Source organism: Triturus cristatus, chromosome 10, assembly GCF_964204655.1.
Source record: "Triturus cristatus chromosome 10, aTriCri1.1, whole genome shotgun sequence".
In the NCBI taxonomy this organism is placed as follows: domain Eukaryota; kingdom Metazoa; phylum Chordata; class Amphibia; order Caudata; family Salamandridae; genus Triturus; species Triturus cristatus.
In genome coordinates this window covers 1035089346-1035116447 of record NC_140593.1, presented here as the reverse complement: position 1 = coordinate 1035116447, position 27102 = coordinate 1035089346, and the positions used below count along the sequence as shown (strand labels likewise).

The window sequence follows — 27102 nt, the reverse complement described above, 5'->3', positions numbered from 1 at the left end:
AAGTCTCTAACATCCTGTCCTACATGCAGTATCAAATTTTCCTATTTTATTCCCTCAATTTCCAGACTTTGCTGCAGACAGGTAGGTCAACCTCAAAGAAGCTTGAGGACACACTCCTAATGATGTGCATCCCGAAAACTGAGGTTGGAGATGGCAAATTTCAAGTAAGCAACTGCCTAAATGTAATGTATTGTGTACGATTCCTGGTACTCTCAACAGGAGTAGATATATGGTAACGGGCTGCTTGATATGCAGGATTTTACTACAATTTAATAAAAGACGACCTAAAAGAATGGCCTTCCAAGCCATCTATACATCTCCAATAATAGTTAAGATGGTGGTTTTATGAATGTTGGGTGAATTAAGGCTTAAGTAGATGATTTACTGATTTAATCCAAAATCCATCATAATTGGGACACCCCTGTCTATCTGAAGCATAGCTAGGGCACCCCTGACTATCTGCCTGTCCATCTGCATCATAACTGGGACACCCCTAACTATATGGCTGACCTCTCCTGTGACTCTCGGCGAACACACACATCCAGGAACACCATCAGACTCGAGAAGGAGTGCAAAGAATTAAAACAAGACAACAGACTTTCTCCTTCTATGCAAAGAGGATTTGGAACAACATCCAAGTGTCCCTCAGGACTGCCCTAAGTCGGCTACTAGAGCTGAAAACAAACAAAACAACAATGCAGTCAGGGTCCACTTTCACTCTTAGAAACCAGCCACCCCTTCAATCACATGCTCGCAGGGTTTTCTTTTTTTACGTATAACCCAGTGCAGTGCTGGGATTATTTTCAGGTAGGTGTTTGCGATATATAATTTCTTAAGGAGCAACATTTTACCCACATCACAGCGGAAGGAAACTCACTGATCAAATCACATTGAAATTGATTAAATTGTAATGGCCATACAATAGCATGAAGATGGATATGTTTGAGGAAATTAGAGTTTATCCTTAATACTTTGTTCAGATAAAAAAAAAAAACACAAACAATAAGCACACTATAGCTAATGTGATCACCACCAGGAAGACGCCGCCAAAATTTGGTGAATTTCAAAATACTGGCTAAAAAAAAGCTTTTTAAAACCTTCAAAAGCAAGTTGTAGCACAATATAAGATACGGGTAATAATCAACAAGAGGTTAGTATGCTCAAGATCATTCATGTCATAATTGTCAAATTAAATTGATTAAACTGATGATTTAGCCATGTTATTCCTATATTACAAATAGCATATTAATGAACATTTATATGCATTACATCTAAGGCACAGTTTAGCTTTTAATATACATGTGTTCTTATTTTGAAGTATAAATGGTTCATCCTTTCTGAACACACCATATTTCTAACCTTTTCGGTCTCTAACCAGTAGTCACACAAAACATGTCAACTGTGATTCTACTGCTTCAGAATTTGGATTTTTCATACATCCACAAGCTTTAATGATTCCTTCTTCATCCTCCTTGCATGGACATCCACAAGATGTCCAGCCAAGTTTAGGCATTTCCATGAAAAAAGTAATTCCTGTAAATTGCCAAAGACAGGTGCAGTGAGAGAACAAATCCCAAATTCATGCATGTGGTGCCTTAGGATTTCCACCAGATTGAGCATGTGACGCTATATTCCTTTTTTTCTAAACTGTCTTCAATTGTAGAAATTACATTACATTCCCTTGATGTTCACAGCTGCCTTGACTTATACTTTCTTAAGAGCAAAGACAATGCAACCTCAAATCACATCAGTCTCCTTCTTATGTCCTGGAAAAGACAGTCCTCTCATGAAACAAGAGGCAGCAAAGGGGAGCTCTGCCTACATTACCATAATTCACAACAAAGTAAACTGTCCTCTGAGGTGAAAAGTAACAATGCACTCACATAAGAAGCATTTATTATATATCAACTTTGTATGCGGGGAACGCCTCACTCACCTGCCATGCCGCAACTTCAAAGAACTGGCACATGCTCACCAGACACTATAGCCTCGACCTGAATGGGGCAGCACATTCTTTGGTGCAACAAGAAGTTCTGTGCAATCCATTTCAATGAATGTGAGTTTGCTTTCTACTTATTATATGCTACTGTAATTACTGCTTGCTACTCTGATGCAATCACATGAAGCTATGAAAGATTCCATGCTGGGAAAGAAATAAGTTACTTACATGTAATAACAGTTCTCCAGTGTTGACTTCTTTCCTTCCTTATAAGACTCACGGTATGGCCTCTTCTATCTCTCATCTTGTACTACGTAATCTGAACTATACTGGGCTCTGGTAGGGGTGGTGGCGAGGGAGTGGGAGGAGGGCTTAGAATGCTCACCACAGTACCTGTAGTTTGGTAGTTTCAAATTAAGTGGACTTGCCACTATACAAATATTACTGTTTTGTTTAAGAGCGTGTAAAAATTATTTAGTGCTACGTTAAATACCAAAGGATTCCCCACCCTGATGGTGACGAATGATTCAAGCATGTTTATCTATAAAACATCCAATGACTGAGAAGCTGCTGTAATATCCAAGAAATACTCAGATATCCACGTATTCTACCTTCCTGGGTGTAAGTTCCTTATTTTCAGAGTATCCGGTAGTTGGGAAAGGATTTGATCCACATATATAGATTAGAGATCCTGGACAATGGAATCTTGATTGGCTGGCCTTATCTGATAACCACATCTTAGAAGTCACAGGTTAGGATAAACCTTTCAGTCTTTAAAATTCCACTTGACCATGGTCCAAATAGCAAATGAAGAAAATGTATGTGATGCAGAAGACTGCCCCAAGAAAGCTGTGAGTACTTTCTATTGTGAAATTATCTTAAACCACACTTTTGTTGATCGGCTAGAAGATTGACAGCAACATCACACACTCTTTAACCAACTGTATCTTTCTGTTGAGGTATCTACATTTCCAGCTACATGCAATGCTCTGGGGAGGGCTTGATAATCGAATACCCAAGTTCATAAATATGCATCATCAATATGAAAATACCAAAAGGCAGTTCCTTCATTATTGTTTGTTGATTTAGGACCTTATGGTGGGGGTGTCTTCGTACAATGTGAACAGAAAGACTTTGTACACACAGAGGAAATTCTTGAAAGACCAGTGGCAGAGGATTGTAAACTTTCCATTATTGTTGAATTACTCATAAAATCATGAAGAACCTGCTGTTACACAAAATTTCTCTAGAATATTACTGATTAGGTGAGAAATTTGATCACTTCAGGACACTTCCTGGTGAGGGAATTCAAGGATTTTAGGTTCCTAGATTATCATCTCAGAACCACATGAATAATCCAATACAGAGTATTACAATTGGTACCAGATTGGGTCATAACACTTAAGACCAAAAAGACAAAGGAGGGGACTTCAGGATAAGTGATGTAGAATGAATAGCCTTCTGCCCGCATTCTTGAATTTATATCTCTCCTTTGGAAAGACATCTCTTTGCAGAGCAAAAATGAGTCCATAAATGTTGGTCTTGTTTGATTTGGGGCTCAACCAATATTTCTCCTTGTTTACTGAACATGGTAAAGACGGTAGAGCTAAGAAATTGTTTTGAAATTGCTGAATTGGTAGCTCCTCAGTAGGAGTTTTGATGCACCACTCGTCCATACGTGTGGTTTTCTGAGGTGAAGAGTTACCGCTGCCATGAAGCACAAGATGTCTTAACACACAATACAAACCTCAGGAATATCTTGTGAGCAGGGAATGTGAAAGCATGCACCTTTGAGGTCGAGGCCACACGTCTATCACTCCTATTTCAAGGTGAGGGAAACTGGGGTTTAAGAATTCTTTCACAAATAGAACAGACTTATACCTTGGCTTCCTTTTTGGATTCCGAATATGAAGCATTCTTTTTTCAAGAGTAAAAGAGAGAGACAAGATTCTACAATTTGAGTCCGATATTTTCAATAACTTTCTATGCTATGTGTTCAGTTCATGCTCAATAAGTGCACGATGATCAATAGCAAATGCATGTTTTGTCTTTGATAATATCCGTTACAAGATTCATGTATATTGAAAGTCTCATTAGGGCAACCAATTATATTACTTTGGAAAAGCTGAGGATTAAACCACTTGTGCCCTAGGACAATCAGTAACTATTTAAAGACAAGGTTACATTTGGCCACACACTCTCTCTCTTCCTTCTATCAGCACATGAGCAACATCTGTATGCTACAAAACATACAGCTACCCGATGAGATACATTTTTGAAACAACAACACTACAACAATCATTTTATCAACTTCTTTGTGGCTAAAGCCTACATAAAAGATTAAAGTAAATCTAAAATGGAATAGAAAATCGCATAAGCAGGCCACTGATCTGTGTTTTTTAGCGACAGACACCAACAGCAGTTTTTGCATAGAATCTGCCAGACTGTGTGTGTCTGTAGTGGTATGAGTGTGTAGTTAGAATGAATGAAGAAGGTTCTTAATTGTCTCTGTTTACACTGTGAACATGGCCCAGGGTGTGCTTGTTAAATAAAATCATAATTTTCTTTACGGGAGAAAGCATGGAGAGAATCCGGGCGAAACTGAACAACAAGGACACAGACCACAGAAACAGCTGTGACCGGGAAAGGCCCTTAGCCCCTGGGAGTCCGGAGAAAGCGTTTGCTTCTCCAAGATCAGGAGAAGCATGTACAACAGTAATGCCATGGATTCCTGGTTCCAGTGCCAGAACAACTTCAATACAAGATTGCTGTGGGTGGCTAGTCTGAGAGGTGGACTTGGTAGAGGCTAGTGCCTTCATTTTTTTTCCTATGTGAAGAAATACCCCTTTCACCTTTTCATGACATGTAGTATGTTTCAGGCTCACTAGATGACCTCCTGGCCTTCCATAGCATCCTGCACTGGGTGCAAAAGGGACTAAAACATGAAGACAGAGGATAAGTCAAGAGACTAATCTTGTCAGGCAGTAAACTCCTATGGAGGTTGCCTAGAGGAGGAGATAGACTCCAGTCTCTGGGGCAAACCATAGGTATTATTCAAGCCATCTGAGAATATGATCTCTTTACTTGCACTCAGAAGAAGGTATGCATATCTTTGCAACAAGCTCATGGCACCTGGTCCAAAAATGAGACATGCTAAATCCCATGATGCAGTGGAAGCTTGGAACCTCATCTCACATAGGATGCTAGAATCAATCCGACAGGGCTGAAGCAGAGGACAGAATTGCCCCTGAAGGGCGTTTGGATCCTGTGTACTTGGCACTCCTTTCCCTGTGTCTTTGATAATCAGATCTGGTTGAAACAGGCTGGCTTTTAGAAGGGTAATAATGATTGGGTGATCCGTTTTCACCATTCCCAGGAGGGCACAATTATATAGCTGTAGTGGAGTCAGGCTTTACATAGGACATACATTTTTTTGTCTCTAGAAACCTTTTGACATGTTCAACATATCTGCACCAAATTTGCCAGACCATTGTTCTGTATGGCTTTTCTATTTAAAAGTTGCCCATCAGACAACGAGGAGGCAGGGGAGGGAGCAGGCGGTTGGGGCAGTTAAAAGGTTTTCTGGAAAAACAATTTTGGGGAGTGCAGTAGAAAAATAAAATTCTGCTCTACAGACTTTTTTGAGGTTTGGTCCGATTCCTTTCAGTATTTTGGGAGCTATACTATATCATCTGTTCACAAAAGGAAGGGTTTAATTAGAATTTTTTTTTTTACATAAAATAAGACTGCATCCAATATAAATAAAATATCCAGTGTTTAAAAAAATAAGCCATCCTGCCTCTGTGCAATATTACAAAATAATGTATTACACACTAGAGTGCATAAAGTGCAATGTACAACAAAAGAACAAAAAAATGGCATCATTCAGGCATAAACCACTGCCTACCCTTATACATTTTGATACCGTTATGAACCACCATCAATCAGCCACAAATTTCACTTTTTTTTTTTTTTTAATTTTCCAAAACCTTTGAGAGTTTGGACAGTACATCAGTGTAATGTCAGTCAACAATGTGGTTACCTTAATAGTACGCCAGTATCTTACACCTTCCTGCACAACTTAATTACATATGATCAACGTACCCCCCCTTTACCCAGCCTATATAATACTCCACCCACTGGTCATAGGGTAGCACAGGAATGCAGCGTACAGAGAGCAACAAGTTCCATAGAATACGGGGCTTCTGGATCCAGCGGAATACAGACCTCTTATTTACAGTTGGAAGCAGCCAGGTGGGTGTGGTCTCTCGCGACCATGGCAGGTACCTAAAATCTCCCCCTTGTCCCTTGCCATCATCAATAGCCTTGTGCATCTGTATCATTGCAGCCCACAAGGGCCTCAGAGATAGTTTGGGGGGGGGGGTCCCATTTGGGTGCCAACACTGTCCTCCTTTACGGATCCCTCCCCTTCCCCTCCCGGGCTCTCTCCCTGAACCACCGCATTCCCCCGAAGATAGGCAGTCAGTGGCCCCCAAATATTTTTTGGTCGAGAGTTCATGGGTAACAGTTCAGCATAATAGCTCCTATGATCTTGCCACATAGTCATTGCATTTATCCAATCCTTGAACTTAGGGGCCCACCCCCGTCCCCACTTGCATGCTACCTGCCGTTTTGCCAAGAACAGACCCATAGCCAAGTATTTCTTATGCACTGTTTTTATGTCCTGAATGAGCCCTAATAGAGCCATGAGTGGGTCCGGGACTATTTGTATGCCTATCATTGTGGACATCCCGTCAAAGACTTGTGTCCAGTATGTGGCCACTTGTGAGCAATTCCATGCTAAATGTACAAAATCTGCACCCTGCTGCCCACATCGTTCACAGTTATCCTGATCCCTCAGTAGGAGTTTGTGTAATTTGACAGGGGTATGGTATAACCTATGCAGGAACTTAAAATGTATAAGGCGGAGCCTACTGTTACCGGTGACTTCCTCTCTCTGCCTGCAACTAAGCTCCCATTGCTCGTCTGTTAGTGGTTCATCCAGGTCATTGTCCCACTCCAGTCTGGCCTGTGGATTCCGGGCAGGTGGTGCCGTTCGAATGTGCTTATATAATATGATATGACATGTCGTGGGGTTTCCGCCTGTAGCAGGTCATGGAGGGGAGCAAGCGTGTCTGGCTCATCAGGAAATGCTGGGATAACCGCTTTCACACTTTGTCTGAGCCTGATATACATGAAAGTGTCCATGATTGTGGGTTCATGTCCGCCCAAAAATTGTGTCTTAGATCGAAATTGTCCCCCTACAAAGAGGTCTCCCCAGGTGGTGTATTGCAAACGATCCAGGAGTTTACGGCAGATCCCTTCATATGTGATTTGTAATAATAGGTGACGTAGTAGGCGGATTGTAGGGGAGTACATCATGGGGCTACCTAACCTACGCACTATATGACCCCAAGCAGCAAGAGTACAATCCACTGTGGAGGGGTCTCGCTCTCGTCCCGTCACCTTAGTGAAGAGGTAGCCTTCTGGGGCCGTCGGGGACATATAGCCGTCCTCTACCGCCAGATGCGGCATGAAGGGAGGTGGATGGAACCAGTAAACTGCGAAATGCGCCTGTGCGCAGTAGTAGTAGTATTCAACATTGGGAACATCATACACCCCCTGCTGGTACGGTAACATCAGTGTGGCTAGGCTAAGTCGCGCTTGTTTCCCGCCCCATATAAGTCGTATAAGCTGTGATTTCAGTGTATTAAAAAAGTGCCTCCCGGGATAATAGGGGTTATTGACAAAGAGATACAAGAATTTAGGGAGTAAGACCATCTTAATAAGGGATATCCTCCCTGCCATGGACAATGGGAGACGGATCCATTTGGTGATATTATCAGCTGTCTTATCGATAGCCACCCCATAGTTTGCTCGCATCAGGGCGTCCCTGTCCCTAGTTATATGCACCCCTAGATATTTTAACTCATCACTCTCCCAAACCAGGGGATAGTCCAATTGATGCTGCAGGGTACTGGACGTGAGGGGAAATATTGCAGATTTAGTCCAATTTATTTGGATTCCTGAAATGGCACCAAATTTGGTTATCTCCCGCAACACAGGGTTAAGATTCACATGTTTTTTTTTTTATATATAGGGTCATATCGTCCGCGTACAGTGAGATTAGCAATTGTCTGGCAGGGTAGACCAGAGATCGCTCATTGTGATGTTGTCGTAGCTTCGCTGCCAAAGGTTCGATGGCTAAAGCGAATAAGATTGGGGAAAGCGAACACCCCTGTCTCATGCCTCTGGAAATGGTAAAAGGAGAGTGTACAGCAGCTTAATCCAGTTCAATAGGGTAAACGGCATCCCCATGTATTTCAGGGTTCCTATTAGATATCCCACTCCACCGAATCAAACGCTTTGGTGGCATCAAGGAAAACCGCCACCGCCGAGCATTTGGGGCACAAATTTCACATTATTGACATCCTAATTGTTTGGGGGTCATTCGCAATCTTTGAATGTACATACATAGCCTACGGACCCACTGGATTATGACTGTGAGAGCATCTGAGATTCTCATTTGCACTGGCATGGATCTGCAGACTCCGCAGGATAACTGTAAAGTTGCCATGAAAGAACGAGTGTTGCCCTAGGTTTTGCAATCCCATACATATATGAACCAGAGGAAATGAGGGCATTAATGCCCACATTACCCCAAAAACCTGCAAATGGGATGAACTGAGGTCTACCAAAAATATTTCTGATGCTCACATCTTGCAATTTCTTGGTGATCACAATCGCATATATTCTGTAGATTCTTTGTAAAAGGTTGTGGACGCTATCCAGTTTTTCTAAAAGATATCTGGTGTCCATCTTTGCTTGTCTAGTAAACCCAATCACCATACATTTGTGAGCTAAGAACATACAAAAGTGATTACAACAGATCATGATATATATGTTATCAGCTGTTGTAGATGGACATTGTGGTTTCTCGTTGAATGTTATAAGACTTCCTATGAATGCCACATATTGACACTATCAAAACATCAAGCAGTACCCTCTTGCTAGTAGTACTAGGTTTTCCATGCACTCATACTACTAATGAAAACAAATTGGGGGAAAAAATGCAATCCTTTGCAGAAATTAAAATGGTAATAATATCTTATTGTGGAAATTCAAAGACGAAATTTTAACTTTCCAAGCAATAAGCCTTTTTCCATGCCAACTAACACAAGTCAAGTGAAAATTGCATATATTAAGAAGAGCGTGAAGGTTAGGCAAAACATCAAAACAGATAAAAATGGTAGCTAAACAATCAACTTACAAAAACATTAACAAATACACTACAAAGCAAAAACATACCCTAGAACAGCTTCTGCCAAGAACTTTAGCCTGTATCTTCCTCCACAATCTCTTGGATAGAGCAAAGACGTGTCAATAACATTGGGATGTATCATCTGTGAAAAGAAATAGGAAGCCACTCTGCTTAAACTCACATTTAAAGAGGCCACAAATCCTTGATGCAACATTTGTTAAAGATAGCATGGCTGCAAAATCTCGGGCAGCAACATCCTTCCCAAGAGACACTTACCTCAAGAGCCCGGAGATCATTGTTTAACGAGTGACCCACTAATACAGCATCAGGTGGCAGGAGATCTTTAATCCTGGCCTGTATATCTTGGAGTCTAGTTCTCACTGGTTGGAGGATCTTTCTTGTGATTCCAGAGAACCTTAACCAAAATGAGGAGAAGAGTATAAACAAAAAGTGTTTTGCTCACCATGAAAACTATGTGCAGTCAGATCGCTATAAAAATGGAGTTTTGTAACAGTACCAAAATCCACCCAGAAAGAGAAGCCATCTCTTTCAGCTTTTTGGAGGCCAGAAGTGTAATTTTGCCTAACGTGAGTATTCTCCAAAGAACTGCATCATTGAATCTACTTCCCTCCAACTACATCATGCTGTGGGCACCGTCCATGTTGTGCTTTTTGCGTTTCCAACCAAAGTAATAGAAACCAGTATTTAGAACAAGGAGAAGTAACTTTACTTAACACATAACTTCTCTCCCATGATGTTTCCTGCATGGATGCATATTCTTAATTGGAATGCCTAAAAGTTCCAAGTGGAGAAGACAAACATAGAAAATCTACTCATAGGTTAAATAAGCTCAGTAACACAACCTCTCCCATCTGGGCTGTATCACTAGACCTGGAATATAGACAATAATACTCACATAAAGTGTGCAGGGAAGTTAGGGATGAAGCACAATCTGTGCAAGATACACATTGCCAAACAGGTCAGAATATAGCATTGAAGATCACAAAGCAGGCTAAAGGAGTAATAGAGGCCATGGAGCTGGGCTATTACTATAAGGTTAAAAGAGGCGTAAGCGTTTGTGGCAAGTGCAGTCCACAAACAGCAGTAGCAAAGAACACCACTAAACTGTGGTGGGACGAACAAAAGTTGTAGAACATTTTATGTGCAAGATCAGAATTTCCTGCTCATAAATACCCCAGAGCTGAATTGTATTTCTTGTAGACCTTTAGCACAGGATCGCCATCAACAATTTCTATGGGTAATGTTAGTTTGGGATTTCATTTGCAGTTTTATATCGCGTTAACTTGTCCCATGGACATTAGAGCACTTTGGAAGAGAATCAGTTTGTTTTACATATTTTTCCAAGGTATGGAGAGATTAAGCAAGTTGTCCAGAATCACAGGATTTTGAGCCAAGGCCGAATTTGAACCTGGTTCCACTGTTCCAAAGTCTGCAGCTCTATCCACAGGGCCATATCTCCTCCCTTGACTTGTTGCCCTTTCAGGGAAGCGACTCAAGCACTTTGCATTCGTTGTCTGAGGCAAACAGTCTGCATGTCAGACTGAGCAACTTTACAGGACTTTCTAGTAAAAGCTTGTGCAAAGTATTCAGTGCCAGGGGACCACGCTCCCTCTTCTAGAGACTGACAATCCGGCTTACACCTACATTCTGGAAATGCTGAAGCTAGGAGAAAGTGAGGTTAAGCGCAAAAATTGCAAAATTATCTCTTCATCATAGATTCTCTGCTCTGTACACGCTAGGTGCAGGATTACAGGCTCCGATGATGAATCAGGCACTTATCCTGCTTAAATACAGTCAACACGAAGATCAAGATTAAACATATCCAAAAGTACATGGTATGTCAATGCTGTCTGTTATGCCTTCTTTTGACCTCGTGGGAGAGACGTGCTTATAAATCGTCATCCATCTGTTCTCTTGTACATAATGTTTCGTGCATACATGAACCAACTATTACTATTTCCGGTGAACTGCCCTAAAAATGCCAATCACACCAGGCAGAGTTGGATTAAAAGCGTTTAATTGAACTGGCACACCAAACGCTGCACAAGCATTTACGATGCACAATCAGTGGTCGAAGGGGGCGGGATCGGCAGGGCAGGGCGTGCCCCTACTTAAATTCCAAACATTCCGTTCCCCTACTTTTTAGGTCTCGCCTGGCGTAGGCTGCGCGCATGCGCAGTCTCGCTGGTGAGATTGAATGATTTAGGGTATTTTGTGTAAAGGGCATTAAGCCCTGCCCCTCTTTTCCATTGGCTGGCATCACTGTTTAAGCTAAACGGTGGCCTGCCATTGGAAAAGAGTTGGTAGTGACGTTTTTTTTTTTTTTTTGAAAAACCTTTATTGACATTGCAAATAAAGACAAGTATGGGCCTACAACCCTCGGGGCCGGCCGCTAAGCAGTGAAAGTAACAGCAAACAGATTTTAATCACATGCAGCACCTCGGGAAGCAGATTCTCCATGCTAGTATTCTCTTGTCCACCGAACAGCCCAAGAGGGAAACCAGGATATAAAAGGTTTTCATTTTACAGTAAGGGATAGAAGGATCAGGTGCCAATCAAGTTCTCAGCAGCGAAAAATGGCAGGCAGAATAATGAACGTCAACAATAAATAGCAATCTATCAAGTCAATGGCGCTGAAACAGGAGGTTCAGGATGTGGAGGAATATCACGAGCCGTTTGCGCCTGCAGTCTCCTGCCCTAGGACCCAGAAAACCCCACGGAAATGAGGCACAAATGAAAAACAATGATCGGCCACGAAGGACACCTACCGCACTGACCCCAGAAAAGAAGTCAAAGAAGAATAAGAGAAGAAAAAGGAGGCCATAGAAACAAAGTAAAGGACTAAAGAAGCCCCTCCCCCAACCCCCCACCCTGCACCTCTGCAGATGACTACGGCCCCCCCCCGCAGTGTGCCTGTCGCCCCAGAACCAGACCCGAAATATAGAAGAAACAGAGAAAAAGGGGAAAGAGAGGAAACCCCCCCTAACAGAAAAGGGGAGAGAGTAATAATAAACTGGAGGAGGGCCTTCAACCATGCCCCCGGCTTCTCCCTCCCGCACAATATATTCCTCCCCAGCGCAAACAGTAAACAGCAACAATTCGGCCATATCTAAGAGAAATGGGGAGCATTATGCACCGGCTACACTATTAGTTACGTCGTGAAAGCACACAACCCCCAAGCCCGCCCGCCTATTAATTGACCACCTCTAAAGGATCAGCCTTATCCTTGGCCACTCTTTGCGAATCCACCAATGCATACCCATCGACCCACCATCATGTCCAAAGTTACAAGGAAGAGGAGCGTCCAGAGAAGACTAGGAAGGGACACACACATGTGGGGAGGACGTTTCGGAACACCAACACAGTCATCGTCATGGAAGATCACCTTTCCCAGTACTGCCCCAGGGCCTGCGCCGCACACAAGGTCCAGGAAGGAGGAATCAGCCAGAGCAGGCGACCGTTGCGTGAAGATTGCCTGGGTCGCCGGAGGCCGCACATGGGACAAAGTCACCATCGTCTGCTCAAGTCCAAAACCTCCGGAACAGACCGACCCCACAGCCAGCCGACCACACGCTGCCACAGTGTCCAAAGTTTCCATCTGTCCCTTATTCACAGAGGCGGTCACGGCACTTTCCTCCTGTGGAAGGTGAGACAGAGCCTTATGTACCTGGGGACAGGCAGACCGCAACTGTTCCGACGCTGACGCAATACCATCAAGCTTCCTCCCCAATACCCGGGCGCCGTGAACCAGGGTGGAATGAAGGGCTCCGAGAGCATCGAGAAGGTCACCGTACCCCAGCACGGTCCCCCGCGCTCGCTCCGCCACGCTCCTTTGCGCCACACACTCCCAATCTTGCTGTGACCCAGTGTACAGGATGATAGAGTCCATCCCATCAAGATGGCCGCAGGGCAGGGCCACCCCAGATGGGGACCGGGTCTCAGGCAGAGGCGCAGCAAGTTCCATGTCCCTGCAAACAAGGGTCCGGAGGCAGGCAAAATGTGTATCCAGTGTGTGGCCACAGGTAACAGTCGTTCTCCCCCTGGGCCAGTGTCCGCGAAGACCGGGAGCAGCCCGCGCAAATCGGGACGAGCCACAGGCCGCGTCCGATCAGTTCACTGGCGAGGGTCCAGGCGATCGCCGATAAACCCCTGGAATCGTCACCCCGGGTATGCACCCGTCACGCTACTCTCGGTGATAGGAGCGACCACTGCGAGATTCAGGCCAATATTCGCGCCGCTTCGGTATTCCGACTCCACCCGGTCACCAATGGCCGCTGTTGTTGAACTGCCGCCCGGCCATGTTGTCCACCCGAGGTCCCGGTTCCAGGGCTGCACAGGCCGCAAACTTCAAATGAACATTTCTCGGGCGGTACCGCCGCTAGAAGCTTCAGGATCACACGATCGGTTGCCGCTCTCAATCACCAACACGGGCATGTAGCGCAGGCTGAGGATCACATGCAGGATATCTGTGCGGGATGTGGAGGTGCACGGAGCCGGGAGCCTACGCTGCCGTCCCGGTCGCCATCTTGGCTCCTCCTCGGTAGTGACGTTTTTGTTCGGCTTTTTGAGCCGTCCCGTGCGTCGTGAAAGGATTCTTATCTTTATGGGGCCCTGTGTTTAAACACATGGCCCCATAAAGATAAGCTGGCACGATCCACTTTCACTTGTTGCTGTGAAAGTTGGTGGCCTGTGTGGTGACGGAAACCTCGGGGCGTAATTATTTCAGCCACACCAAGGAAGGTAGCTGCCACCTTTGTCTGCAGGGTTGGGCTATTAACGTCTAATTCTGGCTAAACCCTTCCCAATATGTGACATTTCAGGGCAGGTATTGTGGTGTGTGCACTTGTGCTGGATTGTCTCAACAATCAATGTTAAATGGGTGGGAGGGGGCGTTCCGGCAGACCCAGGAGACGGAGGAATACAATTGTTGGATGACAGAGCATGGGTCTCTGTTTCCAGCCTTCTGTGGCTCCGCTGCCTCTACTTCGTACGCGGCACTCCGCCACTTCTCCGCCACCTCTACTTCATAGCCTGCGGTCCACCGCCTCTACTTCATAGGCTGCACTTCGCCGCCTCTACTTCATAGGCCGCACTCCGCCGCCTCTACTTCATATCCCGCACTCCAGGCTGCACTCTGCCGCCTATACTTCATAGACTGCGCTCCGCCACCTCGATTTCATAAGCTCCGCTCTGCCGCCTCTACATCATAGGCTGCACTCCGCCGCCTCTACTTCATAGGCTGCACTCCGCCGCCTCTACTTCATAGGCCGCAATCCGCCGCCTCTCTGCCGCCTTTACTTCATAGGCTGCGCTCCGCAGCCTCTACTTCATAGGCTGCACTCCGCCGCCTATACTTCATAGACAGCACTCCGCCGCCTCCATTTCATAGACAGCACTCCGCCGCCTCCACTTCATAGACAGCACTCCACCGCCTCCACTTCATAGGCCGCAATCCGCCGCCTCTACTTCATAGGCCGCACTCCGCCGCCTCCTCTTCATAGGCCGCACTCCGCCGCCTCCTCTTCATAGGCCGCACTCCGCCGCCTCCACTTCATAGGCCGCACTCCGCCGCCTCTACTTCATAGGCTGCACTCCGCCGCCTCTACTTCATAGGCTGCACTCCGCCGCCTCTACTTCATAGGCTGCACTCCGCCGCCTCTAATTCATAGGCTGCGCTCTGCCGCCTCTACTTCATAGGCTGTGCTCCGCCGCCTCTACTTCATAGGCTGCGCTCCGTCGCCTCTACTTCATAGGACACTCGGCCGCCTCCCAGTGGACGCCGAGACAGGTTGATCATGGGGAGAGAGGGCGCGCGCGCACACGGAACGGAGGGGGCAGAGGGTGACGTCCGCACACATTCCATGTACACACAGGCAGCGTTTGCTGCCCAATTTGCACCAATGAGTTCCTGTGTGAAGACTTGATACTCTCACATGCATCGTCCAAAAAAGAATCCATCCCTATACTAAACAATTCAAAGTCTCCGCACTTTGCATACTTCCTATTTTAAATCGTAAGGTATAAATATTTCTTGATCATTTCAATTTCTATTTTCTATAACGCCCGACTTTAATTACTAAATATTAGAGCTCCCTTTAATGAGAGTAGAAGAATGTCAACAAGCGCGCGCGGCCACGCTAATTGAAAACAGATGGCCCCTGTGTGCCGCTGCTCGCTTCCGCAAGGTGGATGCCAGCACAAGCACGAGTGTAACAAAAGTGCTGACCAATTTCTAAAGGTCATCTCCTAGAGCAGCGCTTGCACGCTGTGCTAGGCTCGCCCTAAAAACTTCCGCTGGTAATTGCAGTGTCTGGGGAGGCCCAGTGAAAGAATTTGGGCCCGCTGTCCATGGGCATGCTCCTGTTCCCTCGGGGGACAATTTTTAAGAATTCAGGCCCATGGGCATGTGGCGGGACCCACTGAGTAGGCAATATATATATTTTTTTCAAATAAAAAGAAAGAATTCGGGCTCGCCGCCCAAGGGCATGCGGGTGGACACACTGGGGGCAATATTTAAAAATGGAAAGTAAAATAGTTTGCCTCAAATGTCGCCCAAAACTTTTTTTTCGTGACGCTAAATTCCTATTTTTGTGCTGCTAAATGTTGTAATTTATGCCACAATATCCTGGAGGGTATGCTAAAATGCCACTCACTTCTCCCCCTTTCTTACTCCTTTTTGTCCTTTCTGTTTTTCTATCTATGGATTTACTGACCTTGGATGGATGGATTTCCCATTAGTTCCAGGCTTTTAGGTCCTACTGGGTGATTTCACTTACATTCCTAATCCTTCTTTGCCTTGTACGCGACACACAATACCAAAACTGTTTATGTTTGAATTTCTGTTTTTAATGCAATTGAGGTATCTGTTCCCCCGCTTACATTCATCTATGTTTTTCCAGTCAATCGAGGTATTTAGCCTGTGTGCCATGCGCTTGCTTTTAAGTCCTCTTTTTTCTTTTTCCACACATATGCATCGAGTGAAGATGTGTTTTTTACAGTTTTCTTGCTGAAACAATGTATGTCTTTCTTTCCCCCTTTACTTGACACTGTGGTTCTTGCTTGGAATATTGGTGTGCAATATGTCTGATGTATGTTTTTTTTACGTTTTTCGATTTACTCTTTGTATCATGGTCATTTTAGAAAATATCCATTACTGTGGTGTTTTGAGTCTCTCATCGGTCTTCAAAAATGTTTTTTGTGGCTCGTTATGTACATATTCTGTGTATAAATGTATATATGTGTGGCGTATAGTGGTGAACTTTCATTTCCCTGGCAACACTAAGATGCTTAACGCTGTGCACATTAGATGTGTAATAGGATTATAGATTTACCTATGTTCTTTGCATGTCTGCAGCCCTGAGGAAGCCTATGTTTAGGTGAAACGTGTTGGCTGCGCTTGCTTGTAATCCTTGAAGAGGAACAGAATAAAAAAAGAAAAAGCACAAGAAAGGACCAACTCGACTTGTTTCCTTTGGTCCTATGTTTAACTCAGATTCTCACACTATTTTTAGGTCGAGCCTAGGGGTAGCTCGCATGCACTGCTCACTCTGCGAGGCATGCTGTAATGAAGTATGCACTGGAAGCCCTGCCCACTCTCCGTCCATATTTGTCATTGGCTTGTGTCATTGACCTTCGTAAATGCTAGCTTCTAATTCGTAAATAGGCTTGTTAGTCCCTCCTTAGTACCACCTTGTCTTCATTTCTACCCTCCCACGTTGACTGCCCCTTTTACTTGGCTTGTTACACAGCCTCCGTTTTAAGTCGATGAGCAGTATTTAGTTTATTAACTAACTAATGGGGACAATGGCGGCTGCTTCTTGCATTTGCAGCGCGCCCACACAGGACAATGGCGGCAATTTTCACATTGAGCACTATGCGGCTCTAACTTTAAAAGTTACACAATGGCAACGCTTTTTTTTGTATTTTATTACTTTTGAGATGAATGCGGCGTCCGCTTCAGGGACACCGCGCTTTCTCTCAGCCTTTATTTCTCTTAAATAAAATTGCATGCTCAGCACTGCGCCCTGTGTAGGGACACTGCGCTCTGTTCAATTTTTTTTTTACTTTAATAGTGAGCGCGGTGCCCACTTCAGGGACACCGCGCTCTGTTTTAAAAAAAAAAATCTTTATTAGTGAGCGCGGTGGCCGCTACACGGACAACACGCTCTGCAATACAATAGGTCTCGCTTTTGTAAATGTTTGACCTATTGGTATTTTAAATGACATTGCCTTTTACTATTATAACAGGCATTGACATTTACAATGCCAATAGCTAAAAATCTCGTAATTGCGAGACCTATTGCATTGTAAATGCTTGTTTATTTTGAAAATGCGTCCCAGGACTAAAGAAATCGCCATGGCCTATAGATTAAGCTCGGCGTTCCTGGCATTTGTGACAGGCGGGGCGGCAGAGCAGTAACAGGACTCTGTCTTTTCTTGTTGCCCAGAGAAGACAAAGACCGTGTCCACTTCTGCTCTGCCGCTTCAGATGCCCCTCCACTCTTTCCTTCTTCCCTCTCTTTCTCTCTAGGGGTTCTTCTCTTACTGAAAACCGTGACTTCAAGAAGAGGTTCTCCCTCTCTTTTCTCTCCTTTCTTTTATTTGCTCCATTGTGAAATGGATCCAAAAAAGAAAAACACTTTTGCTGGAAATGTGGTATTTTTCTGACATTTTAATTCCAAAGTGCAGCATTGGGAAGGAGTAGTTTCTTACCTGTAACTCCAGTTCTGTAGTAGGGGTATCTCTGTTATAGTCATAATCTATGAATAGTCCCGCCCATGTGCGGGGACCCCGGAGCAATCAAAATATCTCTTAAGCTGTCCTGCATTTGCAAACCTGCAAAGACACTTAAGAGACAGACAAAATAATACAGCCTAAAAACAACATGGCTGCACTGGCCAGCACTTCCTCTGAAGTGAACACAAAAGCCAAAATAAAGTTTAAATGTCATTTTTATTCACATCTGACATGTTCCTTTATTGTATCCCACTCCCTTCACCAAAATCCCTTTAAACAATAGAGAGGAAGGGGTGGACAGACAAGCCCTATAGGCTGTCATTATGTGTCTGCTAAAGGGATACCGTGCCTTTAAGAAACTCTCCAGAGACCCCCGGTATCCCAGGATGCACAGCCAAAGCAAGTTACTTTCAGTTCTTTTTGAAGGTGTATAACAACAGGCCTAATACTGCCAGAGTTACTGCACCGGGGAGGAGGGAGGGTCGCTTATGACTATAACAGAGATACCCCTACTACAGAACTGGAGTTACAGGTAAGAAACTACTCCTTCTGTAGTAGGGGATCTCTGTGTATAGTCATAATCTATGAATAGAATGGCAAGCCCATCCCAACCAACAAACAGCGGTGGAGTAAGACCAAACACCAACAAATCACTGTGCAAACAAATTCCTCAGCGAAGCCTGTCCAACCTGCGCATCTGCCCTAGCATCAGAGTCCAGGCAGTAATGCTTTGTAAACGTATGGACCGACTTCCAGGTGGCAGCCTTACAAATGTCAGCAATAGGAACATTCCTAAGCAAAGCTGTAGTAGCTGCTTGGCCCCTAGTCGAATGCGCTGTAGGCTTACCCCCTAACGTCTTATTAGCTTTCTGATAACAAAGCTGAATACAGGACACAATACATCTGGAGATGGACTGTTTTGAGGTAGCTAGACCAGTTCTTACTGAACCATAATTTACAAATAGTTGATCCGACCTGCGGATGTCTTTTGTCTTATCTAGATAGAATTTCAACACCCTACGCACATCTAGTGAATGCAGAGACCTCTCCGCCGGAGAGGAGGGATGCTGAAAAAATGTAGGCAAAGTTATCATTTGATTTACATGGAAATCAGATATCACTTCAGGCAAAAATTTAGGATGAGTACGCATCACTACTTTAGACGCATGGAATACAGTATACGGCTCTTGACAACACAGAGCCTGAATCTCACTCACCCTCCTGGCCGATGTAATGGCCACAAGGAAGGCAGCCTTCCAGGACAAATGCTGCAAAGAAGCCTTATGAATAGGCTCAAAAGGCTCCCTCATCAATCTGGACAACACCACGTTCAATTCCCATGGTGGAGAAGGTCGTCTAACAGGGGGAAACACCTTACGCAAACCCTCCAAAAAATCTTTAATCACAGGGATTTGAAAAAATGAGGTTTGGGAAGAGCCCTTTCTATACGCAGTCAAAGCTGCGAGATGAACTTTAATAGACTGAAAATTAAACCCAGATTGAGCTAACTGCAGCAAATAAGGCAAAATAACATCTTCTTTACAGGATGTAGGGTCAATGTCCTTCGCCTTGCACCACAAGCAGAACCTCTTCTACTTATAGGCGTAAGAAGTCCTTGTAGACGGTCTCTTCGAATCTTTCAAGATCTCCATACAGTCCTGAAGTAGGTTCAAGTGTCCATACTGCACTAGCTCAGGAGCCATGCTGCCAAACTAAAGGACGAGAGATTGGGGTGAACCATCTGCCCTCCGAACTTCGTGAGAAGGTCCGGCCGACACGGCAGGCGCCGGTGTGGCAGAACAGACCGGTGAAGAAGGTCGGTGAACCACCATTGCCTCGGCCACTCCGGAGCAATCAGGATCATCCTGGCTCTGGATTGCGACAGCTTGATCAGCACCGCCGGAATCAGGGGAATGGTTGGAAAGGCGTAGAGAAAGCTGTTGGACCAGCTGATCCATAGGGCATTCCCCAGTGTCCCTGGTTGGTAGTACCTGGACGCGAAGTCGCGGCATTTGCTGTTTTCTGCCGTAGCGAACAGATCGATATCCGGAGTGCCCCACTCTGCGAAGACGTCTCCGAGCACGTCGTCGTTTAGCACCCACTCGTGATTTTCTTGAACGAGCCTGCTGAGCGCATCGGCTTGGGCATTCTGCACTCCCGGCAGATGGGTTGCCATGATCGTCAGGTTCCTTGCCACCAGCCAATTCCAGATCGTCTGTGCCTCCCGAGACAGCGTGCGTGAACGGGAGCCCCCCTGCTTGTTGAGGTAATACATGGTAGTAGTATTGTCCGTCTGAACAAGCAGGGAGTTCGTCGTGAAGGAGGGATGGAACGCCTTCAGGGCCAAGTGTACTGCTCTGAGTTCCAAAAAGTTGATGTGGTAAGTCATCTCCGTCTGCGACCATATCCCCTAAATCTGAAGAGGGCCCGAATGCGCTCCCCAGCCCTAGAGAGACGCATCGGTCACTATGGTCTGGACCGGAATATCCTTGTGGAAAGGAGTCCCCTTGCAAACATTCTCTGAGGAGCACCACCATTTCAGAGATTGGAGAGCGTGTTGGGACAGATGAATCTTGTCCTCCCAACGCCCCCGCCTCTGGTCCCATTGATCCTCCAGACATTCCTGCAGAGGCCTCATATGCAGACGTGCATTGGGGGTGAGAAAGATGCAGGAAGCCATCGACCCCAGTAAGGAGGACACCGTCCTCACTGTAGGAGAGTGGGCTGAGAGAAGGTGCAGGGCCTTCCCACGGATCGATAAGCGTCTCTCCTCCGAAGGACACACGCTTGCGTTCAAGGTATTGACTGAGGCCCCCAAGTACTGGAGACACTGCACAGGAACCGGCACTGACTTTGACATGTTGATGTGCAGCCCCAGGCGATGAAGCAAGGCAGCTGTCCTGTTGAAGTGACACTGGGCTTCCTGGTACGTGGAAGCTTTGATCAGCCAATCGTCCAGGTATGGATACACAAACACTTTGGTCTTCCGCAAGTGTGCTGCCACCACTGCCATGCACTTGGAGAACGTCCGTGGGGCAGACTTCAGACCAAACGGGAGTACTGTATACTGGTAATGGTTGTTGCCTACCAGGAACCTCAGGAACTTGCGATGCTTTGGTGCGATCGGCACATGAAAGTAAGCGTCCTGCAGATCTATGGCGCACAGCCAATCTCCTCGATGCAACTGAGGGTAAATCTGATGCAGGGACAACATACGGAACTTTTCTCTGCGGATCCACTTGTTTGCTTGACGCAGATCTAGAATAGGCCTGAACTCGTTTTTGTCCTTTTTTCTGACGAGAAAGAACCTGGAGTAAAGGCCTGTTCCTCTTTGCCTCAAAGGAACAGCTTCTATCGCCTTCTTCCTTAACAGGACGTCCGCCTCCCCCTGGAGCTCCCGTACCATGAAGGGAGAGCGCACTGGTGGAATCTGAGGAGGCGGGCTGGTGAAACGAAGACTGTATCCATTGCAAACAATATTCAGCACCCACTTGTCCTGAGTTATTGTCCTCCACTCTGCCAGGTAGAACTGAATACTTCCCCCCACCGGAGCGGGTAACGGACGAGGGGGAAGTGACCTTTCAGGGCTTCGACCCGGCCGGGCCTTTGGTCCCCGACGAGGATTGATGCTGGCCTCTGCCCCTCTGGCGCTTCTGAAAGGACTGCCTCGGGAACTGCTGTTGTTGCTGGTGCTGCTGTTGGTGACCAGACTGGCGCCCTTGACCGCGTTGCTTAGAGTAACGCCTGCCATAGGAACGGAAGGACTTCTTCTGCTCCTTGGGTCTTTCCAACCCCACGGCCTTCAGGGTTTCTGCTTCAGCCTTCATGCGTGCCATCTCGTCGTCCGCATGAGACCCGAACAGCGTCGAGACAGAGAAAGGCAAGTTTGCGATCTTCTGCTGCGCTTCAGGCTTGAGAGAGGTAAGCCTCAGCCAGGAATGTCTCCGCATGTGCACTCCATGACAGTACCCATGGGCCGCCAGCAACGAGACATCCACCGCCGCACTGATGATCTGGTTGGAGACCATCATGCCTTCGTTCAGCACCTCCTGGAAGTCCTCTCTTTTGTCCCTAGGCAGGGAGGCAGCAAACTGTTGCAGAGAGTCCCAAAGCGATCGGTCATAGCGACCCAGCAGGGCAGAGGCGCTAGCGGCCTTCATAGTCGTGGCCGACGTAGAGCACATTCTCCTCCCCAAGGAGTCCATCTTGCGGCTCTCCTTATCCGGAGGAGCCGTGGAAGAGGGCGTCGTGGAGTGTTGTTTACGAGCCGCCACCACAATGACAGAGTCCGGGGGAGGGTCAACCCTGAGGAAGGCCGGGTCCGAATCCGGGGCCCTGTACTTCTTCTGCAACCGTGAGGGAGCAGACTTCACCACCGCAGGAGTCAAGAAAACCTCCATGGCTGGTTCCTCCAAACCCAGAACCAAAGGAAGGAGGGGGCGTGAGAGATGAGCCTTGTGCAATGTCTCAAAGATCACCGAAGTAGTGGGAACCGGGACTGCTACGGAGATCCCCAATTTCACCGCCCCCCTCATCAGCACATCCTGAAACGTGGCAATATCATCCACCGGCGAGATTCGGGTAGGCGGAGTCTCCGACAGTGAGGGGGAGAGCCGTCCATTGCCAGAAGAGTCCGTATACCACGTGCCTCTGGAACGAGATCTATACCTCCGTCGCCCATGCCTCGTGTGAGTGGACGACCTGCGTCTACTCCGTGACCTCCGGCAAAATCGAGAACGCGACCTCTGTCTGCGAGGAGCCTTAGGAGCCGCCGGTAGCCGAGGAGACGGTGGCAGCTGCGGCACTGGCGGTGGTGGAGGTGGAGTAGGCCGCTTAGGAGGAGGAGGAGGAGGAGGAGGAGGAGGAGGAGGAGGAGGAGGAGGAGGAGGAGGAGGAGGAGGCGGAGGTGGAGGAGGCTTCCGAGGCAGCGGCTGGGGGAGAGGCTGCGGAGCCCCATCACTCCTTGCAGGGGAACCAGGACCAGCACTGTCCGGACTCCCGTCCACCCTTCTCTTCTTGGCGGGCCTATCCCGTGTTGAAGTAAACGAGGGGGAGCGCCGTCGCCTCCTAGATCCACGACTGGAGATTGTAATCACCGAAGACGTGTTCCCCGATGTCACCGACGTCGAACTGATCGTCGACCTCGACCGTCGTCTCCTCGCCGTCCGGCGTCCCCTCGACGTCGACCGGTGGCCCCTCGACGTCGACGGTGAACGACGTCTCCTCGACGCCGATCCTCTTTTTCTCGACGTCGATCTCCTTCGCCTCGACGTCGATCTCCTTCGCCTCGACGGCGAGCTGTGCCTCGACGTCGATCTCCTTCGCCTCGACGGCGATCTGTGCCTCGACGGCGATCTGTGCCTCAATGGCGATCTGTGCCTCGACGGCGATCTGTGCCTCGATGGCGATCTGTGCCTCGACGGCGATCTGTGCCTCGACGGCGATCTGTGCCTCGACGGCAGTCTCCGGTGCCTCGGCGTCGATGTCGTCGGCGTCGATCCATTGCGGGGCTCGGTACGACGTCGATGGTGTGTCGACGACGACCGTGGAATCCTCGACGGCGACCTAGTCCTAGGTCTCGCCGGCCCCTCTCTCGACGTCGAACGTCAAGAACGCCGCGATCCCGAGCCCGGGATCGACGGCGAACACACCGGTGCTTTACCTCTCGCCGTCGACGTCGTCGCCTTCGACGTCGAACGCGATCTACCAGCCGGTAGGCGCCGTTTCTGCTGCTGTTTCTGCCCGGAGGTCCCTCCAGTGGCTGAAGCATGGGCAGAATAAGGGGAATGGGATCCTCCATGCCCCGAAGTCCCACCGGTCCTCTGCTTCTCCTGTCCCTGGAGGCGAATCTTCTCCCTGTCCCTCAGGGTCCTCTTGGAGAAGGTCTTGCAGATGGCACACGCAGCAGGGACATGTGAGGAAGACAAGCAGAGGATACAGACATCATGTGGGTCCGTCTTGGCCTTCTTCCTCCCACACTCAGGGCATTTATCAAATAAAGCCATGCTAAGAGTGAGCAAACTGCACCAAAACTCAGGATGCAAGAAAGGCTCTAGACGTCGAATGAAACACACTAAATATCCAAAAATCTAAGATTTATTCCAAATAACCACCCAAAAGGGTAGAGCTCAAGCTCCAGGGTCCTGCTAGCTGGAGCCGGAAAAAAGAACTGAAAGTAACTTGCTTTGGCTGTGCATCCTGGGATACCGGGGGTCTCTGGAGAGTTTCTTAAAGGCACGGTATCCCTTTAGCAGACACATAATGACAGCCTATAGGGCTTGTCTGTCCACCCCTTCCTCTCTATTGTTTAAAGGGATTTTGGTGAAGGGAGTGGGATACAATAAAGGAACATGTCAGATGTGAATAAAAATGACATTTAAACTTTGTTTTGGCTTTTGTGTTCACTTCAGAGGAAGTGCTGGCCAGTGCAGCCATGTTGTTCTTAGGCTGTATTATTTTGTCTGTCTCTTAAGTGTCTTTGCAGGTTTGCAAATGCAGGACAGCTTAAGAGATATTTTGATTGCTCCGGGGTCCCCGCACATGGGCGGGACTATTCATAGATTATGACTATAACAGTGATCCCCTACTACAGAATAAAAGGTTAAAAATAGGAAAAATAAATAACTAAATAAAGTAAGACAGAGTGGTAGCAAATTGGCCAGATTGATTTTATTCACACCCAAACACCTTAGCGCCACTTTTACAGAGTTTGCCAGTGAAGCGCTATTTTTGTTTTCTTGTCTTTGTTTTCCCCGGGCTTGGAACTAGTGCACCAATCCTGGAGGTACTGCAATGGGTGGATTGGAAAACAAAATGTGTACTGCGGCTCTGCGTTCAGGGATGTGGTCTTTTTACCATACTGCTTACGTTTTGTAAGGATATAAGCAATGGACATTGAAATGGGTCCATTCAGGGCCCTGTAGTCATGTCCTTAATTTTTCAGACAAAAGCACTAACTGATTTCTGAATAGTGAGTGTAAAAGCGTGAAGGTAACCATGTTGTTCCTGCTTACATTTCACATGGTTTACTACATTTTGCATTCCCTAGGAGTGTTAGCTTTTTCCAGGATGTTGTTACTTTTTTTTGTAGGCCGCATATTGCTCTTGTCTAGTGCGTAATTTAAATTGAGCCGCCTCCAGGTGTTTATAGCCGGCAATAATTGGGTTGTAGTTGAAGGCATTGTGAGTTTTTCTCAGTGGGGCAGTATGGTGTTTAGTGGGGGAGAGGATGTGGTACTATGGCCAGAGCTGCTGAATGTGGAACTGGGGAACCAAGTTCAGCATTAATAACCAGTCCAAAGACCACTCTCATGAGGGAAAACAATCCCATGCTAGACCTAAGAAGGCTTCGTAAGACCTTAGAAGCCCCGGTGTCTTAGCACCAGCAGGTGGACCCTAGCATGACAAGTGTAGGTTAACCTTCAAGGCTTGTCCACCACAATCCATACTGAAGTTCACCTTCAGTCTTGCGGGCAGGCCTATGAAGCATCACACCCTAGAACAGTGACGTTGTCACTGAGGTCACAGGACCCTTGAGAAGGGCCAGCTCTAGGGCGGTGCAACCGGTGTGACCGCACCAGGTGCTGACTTTGGGTGGAGCCATCATGTTTGCAAGTATATTATGGTTTTAAAAGCGCTTGCTGCCTCCTTCCTGGCCTCCAGCAATTTGGGCAACAATAAAAATGTCACAATGACTCTGGTGATTAATGTTATTGCTAGAGAGAGATCGGAGTTTTGTCTAGTGGAAGTTTTGACTCATGGAAAGGTAGCTCAGATGGTTAATGTGCCTGCTGCAAAGAACATGTACCATGCAGATCACAAAGTGCACATAATGTAAATAGGTCAGCGGGCTACTGCTTTTGTCAGAGAGATCCTTTTGTTACTTGCAGTTTATAAGTTAAAATCCTAACCTAGAACAGTGAGCTATTAACTGTCATCTAAGAGCTGCATACAAAATGCAAGGTATAAATTAGAGCGTTAATTTATTTCCCCCAGTCTTTAATTATCCTAATGTTGCAAAAAGTGTTCTTTTGGATAGAAATCATTCTGATTATTAAAGAGAACCCCCAACCATGGTATTACATTTTAAATTCTGAGTTTGTGTTTCTCCAGACCAATCACTATTAAACTATACGGCCTACTAGTATGGATGTCATGTGACTCCTACACCTTGTAGTCCTTAGTCTTATGTAACATTTTCTACACAGTGATTTACACACATATTGTCTCTCTGTATTGTGTGTGATGTAAAGTGCTCTGACACCCTACAATGGTATGAGTGGCTCTGTAAATCAAATTAAATGCATCTGAGAGACAGTGTAGTTATGGAGACTTGGGAGGCACTTCTAAAGGGTGGTAGTGAGGGAATCCGTGGCAGAGGTGGTCTTTTGGGGGGCTCTAACAAACATTAATGTACAGGGCGCCACCAGTGCTAATGCCCTTGATGCCAGGCTGCCTGACCCATAGGTACCTCCATTGGCCTGGTTTCAGAAGTAGTAGCTGCAACTCACCGGGAATTGGCAATGCAGGATTTGCACGCACACCAAACTAAGTTCGCAACCTTCACAGTCTCTCTGCTTCATTCACAAGCACTTTTAACATGTGCTGCTTGCTGTGGGGCCACTGGAATTAATTATACAGTAAAAGAGGAAAAATTATGCTTCACTGTTGACAAAATTATGCATTAAAAAAGGCTGCAGCGTAATGCAGTATATTTTCTGATATTTTATTATTTTGACATGTGTACACATGCTAACAGTCTCTGGAAAGATTTTGCCTTATTAGTACCAGTGTATCATACAAATGCAGCAGTGAGAAAGGTGATCAGCCAACCTTTGCAATAGGCCATCCACTATGCAGCAACACAAGTCAAATGTTTCATTAACTTTTGAGCTATAAACAATTTATTAGTTTAAATGGTCAGATCATGGAGCAGATCTTGCATTAGGAGGCAAATATGGCAGAGCCATAATTATATAGAAAACATTTGCAAACTAGGATATTTTGCTATTCATGTTTGAACTGCTGTTGTGGAAAAAGGGAGAAGTGCCGAGGACAGAAACTCCATGGCTCGGAGACAAATGGCTTGTGCTTCCACATTTTATCGTATTTGGGACATTCTGTGATTAGAAGGATATCGCACTTT

General features: G+C 46.4%; 1 protein-coding gene across 5 annotated transcripts in view; it reads right to left on the bottom strand.

Annotated features, from left to right (window-relative positions):
* The window catches only part of REXO5 (RNA exonuclease 5), a 407232-nt gene that overhangs the window by 195770 nt on the left and 184360 nt on the right, over window positions 1-27102 (bottom strand). For all 5 annotated transcript variants that reach the window (XM_085629097.1, XM_085629095.1, XM_085629094.1 and 2 more), the window contains exons 9-10: window positions 9477-9615; window positions 9248-9342 (exon numbers count right to left, since the gene is read on the bottom strand). In XM_085629097.1, the coding sequence (XP_085485223.1) occupies window positions 9248-9342; window positions 9477-9615 (234 nt within the window). The remainder of the gene's footprint in view (window positions 1-9247; window positions 9343-9476; window positions 9616-27102) is intronic.